Consider the following 13,095-nt stretch of genomic DNA (forward strand, 5'->3'; position numbering starts at 1 on the left):
AAAGTAGAAGCTTGGGGCTGGAAACCATGGAGGTGGGTCCACCAGTCTTTTTTCTATCCCACATTTTCCATCCTTTGTTAATTATAGTAGAATTCCTCTCTGATAAAGTTAACATTTATATTTTAATCAGCAGTTATAGGCAACCTACTAATTTAGCTCATATTGGCCACTTATGCCACTTCTTACAAATCTATTAGAATTGTTGAGTCTAATTGATAAACCAAAAAGCTTTGATCTGTTCATAAACAGTCATTTCTGTTAAGGGAAAATTTTTTAAATTATCTTATAAAATCATGACTGTTATACAAATATAAAAGGAACATATGTCAAAAGTTTTACTTGACTCATTAATTAATGGGAGAACCACCTGGATGCATCATTTGTGTGCAGGCAGTAAGGAATGCTGATGTGAACTTACGGATAGATATAAAACCAGTCAGTATTCACAGAATAAGAGATAATAACTTGATTATATTCCACCAGGCACAATTCATTTGCATCTCTGTGGAAAAGAGACAAGAACCATTTGCGTAGTCAGTTTTCTGCAACTTGAATGAGATGTAAAATAGGTCAAAGGCATCAAAAGCAGGAGTAGTAGTCTGAAAGGGTACACCAGACAGGCCAACCAGATCTCTTGTTTTTTCTGCTGATTTCAAAACTCATAATTTTTCCTAGCATCTCCTAGAGTTTTTTTTAGCAAATCTGTGAGGTTACCCATACAAGTAACATTTCACAGAGGAGAAAAATCTGGTTAGAAAGGTTAAGGCATTTGTTATAAGCCAATAAATAAAGAATATTATTAAAATAGAAATTTCTGGACTCCACCTAGACCTAGAAAGTCAAATCCTATATGGAAATCTGTATGCTCAAATGTTCTCCTAGATTCCAATTATTTGCAAGGGTTGTGAACAACTGTGATTTATGCAAAGGTAAACAGTGGACGAGCAGCAGATCCAGACCAAAATGTAGGTTTCCTATTCTTTGTTGGTGCTCTGTGGATGGATCTGCATTGGCTTTTTGGCCTGTGACTTACTTTCTGATGTCCTTCACCCTGCAAGACTTTATAAACCCTCCATAAATTAAGAAAAGAAGAACCTTTGAGACAGTAAAACAGAATAAGACTCCCTGAGTGTCTCGTTTCCATTCTCTAAGTACATTACTGCTTGGCAAATGCATCAACTTAATTAAAACTAAATGTAATTCTAATGCACCAATTTGATTTAAAAATAATCTTCTCAGTCACCAGGACATCAAAATGCAATTAAAGCTATTTGAGGAAAGTCTCTGATGCATATTATGTTCTGATGCTGCACTGTGTCAAGGAACCCAGATCTTCCCGAATGTCACTGATGTGTTTAGTAGCCTCCCTCTCACTCAAATGCCTCTCTCAATTAGGTTCTGGAGAGTGTGATCCATGACAGTTCATGAACATTTACCAAATTCCTTCCAAATGGCCTATTAGCTGCATGCTTTTTCTCTGAGCTGGTCTATAGACTTGAGAAAGTGCAGACAGTCTTACAGATACCAGGCTGAAGAAAATCCAACTGTAGAGTCCAGGAGTTTCTTATTACCTATCCATGTGCCTAGACTGCAAATAATTCTGGACCAAGATAATGAAAATTGGGAAATGATTCTGGTGAAAAATTAAGCAGTAGATCTAAAATTCATGGAGCTATTAGGCTGGTTTGTTTTTCTCTCTCCCCCACACCCTCGACACCATAGCTTGATTTTTTAAGGACATCTGTTTTGGCTGAGTGACTATGGTTGCTATAAATGTGATTTTGGGTTCTTTTTGCCTTATGAGCAAGAAAGGGTCAGAAACATTAAAGAAACCCAAAATATGTCCATAGTAAAATGGGCAGTTCTGATGAATTTTGACAAGGTCTGGGTAGTGTAGAGTCAGCTTGAAGTAGTGAAATTAGTCATACAGTCAAACCCTGCCTGTAAGTGGTGAAATCTCTCTGAATCTGCTTACTCAGATGAAAATTCAACTGATCAGGCCCACTTCACTCAGTGAATATTGATGTCCTCCTCCAGACTTAACCCTGTCAATATTTCCATTTCAATCAGCCACCTGAGTGATAGGTCCAGCCCCTTGGGCCCTGATACACCTGTGTGGTCACTACCTGGGGAAGGGCTAAAGGGAATGAGGGGGTATAAATAGAGGGAGAAACTTTTCCAAAGCTCTGAATCACACCAAAGGTCAGTATGTGAAGTCACTGAAGTCAAAGTCAATTTGATTAATCAGCTATCCCTACCAAAAAGCTAATGGGACATTCATTTAAAAGCACAGCCACAGGTGTGCTATATATCCTCGCATTCCCATTAATCTGAAATTTAAAAAACATAATAAAAGATTTTTTTAAAAGGCAGTGATGACTAAATCTTCTAATTTCTAAGGGAAAAGATAAAAATTAGAGAGGAAATAAGCATTTTTAAGGCTTATTGTGTATCAACCACAGTGTTAGACTTCCACATATGCTTTCTCATTTAATCCACATAGCAACTTTGCAAAGTGAATGTAGTTCACAATAATTTATTGTGCATAATACATATGGATATAATTGAGACAGCTGAGACTCACAGAAGCATGTGTTTGAGATTTTTGTTTGGGGTCAGTCCCATATTTGGCTGTTCTTCCCCTATCCTCTACCACCACCAGCACTTCCTTTTCATTCCAAGATAGGGTTTACTATAAATTACCACTTACTATATTTCTCCTTATTACTAATATATGGAGAGCAGTAACTATGTCTTAAAAGCAGTAATAGCCACTATCTGTTGTGGGCTTATATGAATGCGTTTTATAAGCATTACTTCATTTAGTTCTCAAAAAATATTGATGAGGTAATGCTATTATTACCCAATACCTAAAATGTCACAAGCATTCAGAAAATACTGGAATGTCATATAATCTCCTTAAGCTAAATGGGTAGTGAGGAAGAATGAGGAAAGACAATTCCAAAACACTCAGAAAACAAAGACACTAGGGCATTCTGCTCTGACCAGGTGCTTCCTAAAGGAGGGCCAGAGTAAGGTCTCAGATTGGCCCAGGCAATGGAGGAGGTGTTCCTCAAAAATACTAATGTCACCACCAGGAAGAGGACAGTGTCTCCCCTCCTAAGAATCTGTACTCTACCTTGGAGATAGAGAAAAGCTGGGTGGGAGGCCTCAGGACAACACACATTTCTCCCTCCAAGAGTCCCGAGCCTTAAGCCAAACCATTCTCATGATGCCTTGCAGAAGAGTTCTGTGCAGCTGGCCAGACTCAGTTTGCAGCACTTGTGTGCTCTGTGCACGTTTTGCCTGCTGAATTGCTGGAGCCAGTTTACCTGGTGGTGGAAGAGATGGGTTTAATGACAATGTGAAAAATTAAGAAATTAGAGAGACAGAGGGACAGCTATAAATGAACCCTGGAGCTCAGTGTTGAAAAGGATTTTGACTGCAGGCTCAATGGGGAAGAGTGCTGAAATTGGATTATGGAGGTGCCTGGATGGACAGTGCAAATCCCATAAGCCAGGGGTTTACTGACCCAGATGTTAGAGAGTTGGTATTTTGGATTCTAGGGCTACCCTAGAGCAAGATCCTCCCTGCAGTGAAAAAGAGGCATTAGCAATTGCTGCCAGATGCTTAGAAGTATTTTACTTACCTCAATAGGAGTCTGTCTACTCATTCTATTTGGCTACATCTTTGTATGTCCTTGCAACTATACATTTATTAATTAAATATACTTATTATATATTAATCACTATTTATATATTTAGTATATGTTTTATTATCAATTTACTTGTTTATTAACAAAGTTACTGTCCTTACTAAAATATTAGCTCCAGTAAGGATTTTATTTATCAAAGTAACCCCAGTGTCTAGTAAAATGACATTTTTAGTGAGAACCTGCATTTCATAAATACGTAGGTCATTACAAAGCTTTGAGATACACAAAAATAAAGAAATATATAATTTGTGGAGACAGAAAGAAATGAAGCCCTCCCAGCAACACTGATAAGCCAAGCAAATTGAAACTTGCACAGGTGAATCAGAAAGGACGCTGTCAACTGTGTTTTTTGGAAGTGCAACAATAATGGACCATGACACAGTCTTCATAGTGACACACATTTGTCAAATTAGTGGGTAAACAAAAGACAAAGGAAAGATGGATTCTGATCCTGGCAGAGCTATTTTATAGAAAAAGACAGAAACCTGATCACACTTTCTGGAATGATGTCTGGTATTTCTCGTAAGATTAGCTTGTATTTCAGTGAGTGCCTCATTCTAACCTGGGGAATGCACTTGGGAACTGTTCGCCTCTAGGCAGAGTAATACAAATGTCTACATACAATAACAAAGAAAATGCCTTAGTTGAACAGTTTGATGAGAATATTTCAGATTGTACATGAAACCAGCACATTGTACTCCTTGATTGCACTAATGTACACAGCTATGATTAACAATAAAAAATAAATAAATAAATAAAGAGTGAGTCTCTAGCTAGACTATAACCACCCAGGTCAGATTCAGTTAGAACCCCTTTCCCCTTTAGGGAAAGGTACTTCCCCAAGTTTCCAGCTTTATTCCCTACTGAAAATCTCTACCAAACCATCTGCAATGCTACTGTATTTGATACTAACTCATGGTTTCTCAGGTTACTGGGTTAAAAACAATCTGCTGGAGCTTAGAAGATTTTACCACATAGACTTTTATCCTTGCTGCTTAATTAAATCCTTCACATGGGAAAGAATGATTTTCAGCCATCTCACTTTCTGTGGCATCAGCACGAAACTGTGACTGTTGAAATAGCAAAATGCCAGTTGTGTTTAATGCTTCAGGTGCAACAAGCCTGTTACAGCTGGAATCTCTGACAAAGATAGATATTAACTGATAATTGAAAATGATAGCAAAGGAGATTGAATTGGAATAGCAAAATGAGCACACGAATCTACTTTTGCTCCAATTCCTAAACATGTCATAAAGTATCTTTTCTAAGAAGACATCCATAATTGTACTAGAAAATAAGAAAACAAGCCACAAAAGAACCAGAAATCGCGGAAATTTCCTGGCAGACTACAATAAATGCAACTGAGCTGATAACATAATGACGATGACCAGATACTACTCAGGAAGAAACAAATGTAGGAATTCATTCAAAGAGACACTGAACACAGAGCAGTCAATTCACTGAAGAGCATAAGGGCTCTGGAGTGGATTGAGTGTATTAATGGCCCCAATTCTTCATCTCACCCTATATTCATGCCCCTTGCCATGACACTTTGCAATTCCTCAGCAAAGGTGGAACCTCTTTCCCTATCCCTTGAGTCTGGACAGACCTACAAGCTTGAAGCTTACTGCCTTCAAGCTAATAAGGCAAAAGTGGCTGTGTGTCACAGAACCTATATTTGACAGTCAATACCTTTCTAAGGAAAGGGAACTCATGCCTTATGAGGGCTCCTGTGTGAGCATAGAAGCCTGAGAAAGAATAATTGCATTGAGATAATTCTGGACCTCCAGAACTTCTAGAGGGGAGTTGGGAAAATGGAAAGACAACTCTAATTGGGAGGAAAATAAACTGACTTCCTCTTTCACCAGAGTTAAGACAACCCTCCATATTTCAGCCATTGGGGTACTGGTAGGAGGCACCAGACTGCTTGTCTGCTGCATCCAAAAACAGGGTGCATCAATTGACACATGGTTGTCCCTTAAACACAGCCTATAAACAGCCACTCATGCTTAGGAGAGAAACCCCTGGTAGACCAGAGGTATGTGATAGCAGAGAAGCCTCCCCTGCTGTCCACACCCACCTATATCTATTTTCAGTCATTAAAAAGAGAGACAACCAAGAAACACCAGATGTTGAAGAAAATCCTTGGCATGAAAAGGAAGTATTATAATAAGATAAAGGACAGGCCAACTAATCCTAGAAGAAACAAATAATTCAATAAAAGAAAAGAAATATCCTTAAAAAATATCTTCAGAAATATCCTTAAAAAATATCTTCTTATTATAATATTGCATCCATGATAGAAAACAACTTTTAGAAATCTTTCAGAAAATAAGAAAGGAATAATAAGAAAGAAAATTTCCAGAAAATAATAAAGAGTCCTTAAAAATTTTTTTCTAACAGAAATCTCAGTATTATGATAAATAATAGAAGAGATAAGCCCAAATATAAAATAAATGATTAGGAAGATAAAATTGAAACAAAAATTTAAGAATCTATAGAAAAAACAAAAGATGGGAAATGTGTAAGAAAGACCAAAGGTATAGAGGATGGATTCAAAAGTACAAGTGTTTACTAGAAGCTCCACAAAGAAACAAATAGATGGGAGAAAATAGTGAAAGAAATAGTAGAGAAAATTTTGTCAAGGTGAAAAGTATCTTTAGATTATAAAAGGTCTAGCAAATGCCAAGCAAAACGAATTAAACACACATCCACATACTCTCAAACACACAGCTAGATGTGAAAATCAAAACCACATCTAGGGCCTGGGTAAGATGGCTCACTCCTGTAATCCTAGCATTCTGAGAAGCCAAGTGAGGTGGGTGCATTGCTTGAGCTCAGGAGTTTAAGACCAGCCTGAGAGCAAGAGTGAGATCCTGTCTCTACTAAAAATAAAAAACTAGCCTGGCTTGGTGGTGGTCACCTATAGTCGCAGCTACTCACCCTAATCCTAACACTAACCCAAGAGAATCCCTTGAGCCGAAGAGTTTGAGGTTGCTGTGAGCTCTGATGACACCACGGTACTCTACCTAGGGCAACAGAGTGAGACTCGATCAAAAAACAACAACAAACACACACACACACACACACATCTAGAACAACACTAAGAATTGAAAACACATTTGTCTTCAGCTAAACCCAAGTAATTCTTTATAAATCATATAAACACATACATGCCCACACACTCAAAACAAGTACAAAATTCCAAATTATACTAACACAGAAGGTGGCAGGCAAAGAAAGTGGAGCTAAGCAAACGTGTCCTAGGTTTTGAGAAGGTGCTGAAAGATGGACATTATGATAAAGACAGTGACTAATTCTAGATGTCAAAACTAAACAAAAAAATACGTATACATATCTACATATAAATATGAGCACATAGTAAAGAATCTAGAACAGCACACAGGGATGATGATTATGGAGATTTGCACCTTGGAACTTCACAACTTCTAAATTTGAGAGGGTTTTTTTGGCCATTTATGTATCAAAATAAAGGTAAAGATTATTTTTAAAGATACAGTACAGAAATTATACCTGTTTTCAATGTATAATAAAACTGTTTTCTTTGGTGGAAAAAATAGGTAAAAGTCATATTTATTTTATTTCTGTTTTAGGATTATTTGTATAAATGGAAAGCTATTACTTCTGACTTTGAAGTGTTATATTTTTCTTTTCTTTTTTTTTTTCTCTCTCTACTTCCCCACTCAACTCATTCATTCTTCATTGTAGGCCAGGAGACATTATTACTCTTATAGAGGATTCCAATGACGACTGGTGGAAAGTAAGTATTTCTCATTCTTTGAAAAAAAAAATTATTTGGTAACTATAATTACAATAAATGCTACAATTGTATATGCAAACTTACTTTTTCTTTTCAGGGAAAAATTCAAGACAGGATTGGCTTCTTTCCAGCCAACTTTGTTCAGAGAGTACACCAAAACGAGAAGATTTTTAGATGCATTAGAACCTTCGCTGGGTGTAAAGAACAGGGGCAGGTAACACTGAAGGAGAATCAGGTGAGTAAAGAACACAAATGTATTCCAGATGTGACCAAATAAGAATAACAGTAATTTTAATAAACATAACAATACATGTAAATCTGAATGAATGGAGTCACATTTCAAGTATTCACTCTGAAAAAAAGATATACTTAAGCCAAAGATACTAGTGTAGTAGGGAAATGCAATAATAAACTGTTAGGAATCTGATTTGGTGTTATCTCTTTGCAAAAGGAAACATCCTGGCGCCATGGTGAGGACATCTAGTCCCTACCTATTCTTTGTTGTGAGGACCACTGGTCTCTAATGTGAGCAGCTGATCTACTTGGTGCCCACTAATGTGTGGTTAATTCTTCATGCTCTCTTGCTGCTGTGTTCTAGGGTTCATTGCATTTTCCTCCAGTTACAGCATTCGTCTTAGGTTTCTCTGTCCAGATTCTAAGCTTCTGCCATAACACCTTCACACTATTACACAAGACTTGGACAACATGTGGATAATGAGGGACTGTCTCAGGCTCATACAACAAGACATCTCCCTATGTCTAATCTAGAGATATCTAGCACCATCCTCCTCCAGTGCCATGTTGAACGTGGAGTTCTCTACAATGCTGTCAATTTTCCTGAGACAGTGTGAACCACACCTGCAAGTCTTTTAAGTTCTTTGCTTCTTGTTCCTCCATCTAATCCCTAGAATGTTCGTAGAGACAAGTGGGACACTCACAGCTTAGCTCTCTGTCCTATTCTTCTCTGACTTCTTCCAGCAGAGACAGGGCTTCCTCCCACCCCTTAGTCTCTAACTACAACTCCCTTCATGTCACATTCTCTTTCCAAACTACAGAGTAAAAGAATATGCTTAGTCCTCCCAGTTTGTTCTTGATATATTAGGGAAGGATTAAGGGAATTTCAAAGTTCTCTTCTCTCCCAATAATGTCTTATAGTAGACTTTAATTCCCAATTTTGAAAGTCAAAATTTGCCTCTCTTTCCTTCTGCATTCTTGGTGTACTCGTTCTAATATTTCCCAAAGCAATGAATGCCAATATTTGAAAATGATGAGCCTCACCCTGCAAGGAAGTACAAAATGAAAAAGGCATTAATAATTTTAATACAACTCTGTTCAATAGAATTTCCCCCAAACACATCTTGAATGTCTTTTTATTAATTGCCTTCAAAGATAGTTTCTAAGTCATGCATAAAAATCAGTCCTTATAATTATATCTGATTTGTAGTTTTAAAAAATTGTTTTACCTAACTTAACCATTTAACATGTCACATGTGCCTTCAAATGACTTTATCATTTTAAAACTAATAAATACATCCTCAAAGAATATGATTTACCTTTTGTTTATGGCTATTCAAGGGAATCTCTAGAGGAAAAATCTGAACAATTATAATATAGAAGAATAGCTTTCTTTTTTTTTTTTTTTGTAGAGACAGAGTCTCACTTTACGGCCTTCGGGTAGAGTGCCATGATGTCACACAGCTCACAGCAACCTCTAACTCTTGGGCTTATGCAATTCTCTTGCCTCAGCCTCCCAAGCAGCTGGGACTACAGGCGCCCGGCTATTTTTTTGTTGCAGTTTGGCCGGGGCTGGGTTTGAACCCGCCACCCTCGGCATATGAGGCTGGCGCCCTACTCACTGAGCCACAGGCACCGCCCAAGAATAGCTTTCTTAAAATATTTAATTCACTCTCCCTTTATATACAAGTAGATACAAGTTATTGAAAATGAGTTATCAATATTTCTGAGTATTACTTTCCCTATATATTTTCACAGCAGTTAGGGATGGATTTAGTGAAATTGGCACTCTGGCCGGGCGCAGTGGTTCACACTTATAATCCTAGCACTCTGGGAGGCTGAGGCCAGTAGATCACTGGAGCTCAGGCATTTAAGACCAGCCTAAGCCAGAAGAAGACCCTGTCTCTAAAAAAAAAAAATAGCTGGGCATTTTGGTGGGTGCCTGTAGTCCCAGCCACTTGGGAGGCTGAGGCAAGAGTTTGAGGTCGCTGTGAGCTATGATTCCATAGCACTCGACCAAGGGTGACAAATTGAGAGTTTGTCTCAAAAAACAAAAAAAGATAAAGATATTTGCATTTCCATAAATGTTAGAATACTTCAGTCCACTCATTTTGGTTTGTGGTTTGTTCCTGTGCATTTAAAGCCATGAAATTGCTCAACCTCATGAATATAGTAATTCCATTTTCTATGATGTATCCAAGAAAATTATCTAAAATAGAATGAGGAAAACTTTACACAAAAATCACCACAATTCATAAGGGTCAAAATTAGTAACATCACACAATAATAGAAGTGATTAAAACAACAATAATGCTTGCTTGAATGGATAATGTTAGGAAACTAGGCAGTTTGATGGTGTTAGTATAGTATTATGGACAAAATACTGGAGCCCAGACCCAGATCCTAGTCATTGCTCTCCCAAGGTAAACATAAAGTGGGAGACATGGATGGGGCCTGACTGGGCCTACTTTTACCCTTGGAATCACAGTGAACCAGATGTAAAGACATTTAGGGACCTAAAAGTCCTCTTTAGCACAGCCCACCTACCTTATCCTTACTACCACCATGGACATGTCTGAATCTCAGGTGCCTAAGGCACCAGATGGCCCATAGCAAAACAAAGGCTCAGAAAGGAGTATGGCAAAGCTGACATAGGAGACAAGGTGGCTTGATGTTCTCCCAGGAGAAACAAAAAAGCAGGAAGCTTTAAGAAATAGTGATAAATCCCTGGAACATATAGCCCTATCAGATCTCCTGCCTTTGGAGAAGTGAAGAGATCTAGGGGAAAGGGCACAGATCTTTGAATATTGTGTCACCACCTTTTTTTTTTGCAGTTTTTTGGCCGGGGCCAGGTTTGAACCCACCACCCTCAGTTATATGGGGCCTACTCCTTGAGCCACAGGCACTGTCCCCTTTTTTTCTTTTTCTTTCTTTTTTTCTTTTTTTTTTTTTTTTTTTAGGTACAGACTCACTCTGTCACTCTGAGTAGAGTGCCATGGCATCATCATAGCTTACAGCAACCTCAAACTCTTGGGCTAAAGCGATCCTCTTGCCTCAGCTTCCCAAGTAAGTAGCTGGGACCACACATCTGGCTAGTTTTCTATTTTTAGTAGAGATGGGGTCTCACTCTTGCTCAGGCTAGTCTCGAACTCCTGAGCCCAAACAATCCACCCATCTCAGCCTCCCAGAGTGCTAGGATTACAGGCGTGAGCCACTGCACCACTGCACTTGGGTCTCCATCCTGAATGATAGTTTTTGAGCAGTAAGCAAATGAGTTAAATATTAGTGACACAGTGGACCAAGTGCAGGTGACTCATGCCTATAATCCTAGCACTTTGGGAGGCCAAGTCAGGAGAATTGCTTGAGGCTAGGAATTCGAGACCAGCCTGAATAACATAGTGAGACACTGACTCTACAAAAAAATTAAAAATGGCCAGGTTTAGTAGCAATGCACCTATAGTACTAGCTACTTGGGAGGCTGAAGCAAGAATTGGGTTCAAGGCTGAAGCATTCTTGGGTTTTCAACCAAACCCAAGAATTTGAGGCTGCCGTGAGCCGTGATCAGACCACTGCCCTCCAACCTAGGTGACAGACGGAAACCCTCTCAAAAAAAAAACAAAAACACAACTGATGACAGTGGTAGTGAAAACTTAATATAAATATAAGGAAAAAAGGATAAAAGTGAAAGTTTAAGGGCTTTTTCTTTTCCACTTAAATTTTACAATGTACAAAAGTTTAAGGGCTTTTTCTTTTCCATTTAAATTTTACAAACTACATTTAAAAAGAAGCAACTTTAAAAATATACAGCCTTTTCTTTTGACTCCACTACTACAAAAGTACACTGGGTTGCTGTAGTTTTCCTAGACCTAAACTTTGCATGTGTCTGTACAAATTCTTAGATGCATACACACACCCCATATCCCACCATTGCTGTATCTAATTGAGTATCTGCTGCTTATATAAACACAAGAACCCCAAGAGGTATATGACATCTAATGATTATTTGTTACTAAAATCTCTAATACCCTGAAGAAATTGAGTCCTTGGGCTTTATGTTTTGCCCTGGTTTTATAGTTTTACTTGAAATTGGCATTCTTTTCTTTTATAAAAAGCTTGCATGATATGCCCACATAAGGACACTGCATTTTGTAAATGGAACAACCTTTCTTTTACCTTAGTGTTTGTGGACAGAGTATATTTTTAAAGAAATCAAGACCTTTCAGTATGCTGACATGAAAAAACCCTTCTTAAAATTTCCTTTTTCTTCATTTCCTGCTTAAAGTTGTTTGTTTTCCCAGGAGCTGGCCTTTGCCAGCATATCATTTGTCTGCACACTCCCCAAAGAGGTAACAGTAGAAGCCAACATATGCTTATAAAGATTAGTGACATTTAAGGACTCCCATTAATGACAGCACTGCTGGGAAGCCCACTATCCTCCCACTCATGGAAGATTGCGCTGCCTCTAAAAAACAGTATATGCAAACCTCTTAATGTCTGTTTCTTTCTGGATTATGATATGACCTGTTTTTAGATCTGCTCCTTAAAGGAGAATCTTTTATTTCAAGCCCCTGGTTCACAGAAAAGGAAAAAAAACAAATTAATACTATTCTTAAAGCTTATATTTTATTTGAGGTTGCACATTTGTCCTATGACTTTTATAAATTAATTTTTCATTATTTCTGTTGTTAAAATGAGGGAACAACTGCTCATAGCAGTTATGTGCCCTCCTTAAGGGGCAAAAACCTGCTAAGTGGCCAGGCTGCCACTCCAAGTCAATGCTTTCCACTGAGCCATGTGACAATACATACTCTGAACAGCAAAGAGCAGTTGGTTCCCAAAGAAGGTAAGAGTCGTAAATGCAACTGTATAGAGACCAGAGTACTCCTGAAAACAAGTTCTTGCTCATGTGGGCTCTTTACTGATCATTCTTGATTCCAGGCAACGGAATCTTCATCATCAGACTGAGATCCCAATGCCATGCCTACACCACAAAGCAAACAGGCAAACTGCTTTGGTTCCGTCACTTCAACTGTCTCTAAGTTAACCCAGTTGTACCCTTCCAGTTCTAAAAATTTGGAAAGTCTTTTTTTTTTGTAGAGACAGAGTCTCACTTTACCGCCCTCAGTAGAATGCCATGGTGTCACACGGCTCACAGCAACCTCCAGCTCTTGGGCTTACATGATTCTCTTGCCTCAGCCTCCCGAGTAGCTGGGACTACAGGCGCCCGCCACAACGTCCGGCTATTTTTTTGTTGCAGTTTGGCCGGGGCTGGGTTTGAACCCACCACCCTCGGTATATGGGGCCGGCGCCCTACTCACTGAGCCACAGGCGCCGCCCTGGAAAGTCTTGTGAATAAAATAAATTT

At 38.5% G+C, this 13,095-nt stretch overlaps 1 protein-coding gene across 1 annotated transcript in view; it reads left to right on the plus strand.

The window, feature by feature from the left end:
- The window catches only part of STAC (SH3 and cysteine rich domain), a 167,133-nt gene that overhangs the window by 144,106 nt on the left and 9,932 nt on the right, over positions 1–13,095 (plus strand). Inside the window, exons 9-10 of the mRNA XM_053600530.1 lie at positions 7,445–7,496; positions 7,594–7,731. Of these exons, the coding sequence (XP_053456505.1) occupies positions 7,445–7,496; positions 7,594–7,731 (190 nt within the window). The remainder of the gene's footprint in view (positions 1–7,444; positions 7,497–7,593; positions 7,732–13,095) is intronic.

Source organism: Nycticebus coucang, chromosome 8 (genome assembly GCF_027406575.1).
Source record: "Nycticebus coucang isolate mNycCou1 chromosome 8, mNycCou1.pri, whole genome shotgun sequence".
Taxonomy (NCBI): domain Eukaryota; kingdom Metazoa; phylum Chordata; class Mammalia; order Primates; family Lorisidae; genus Nycticebus; species Nycticebus coucang.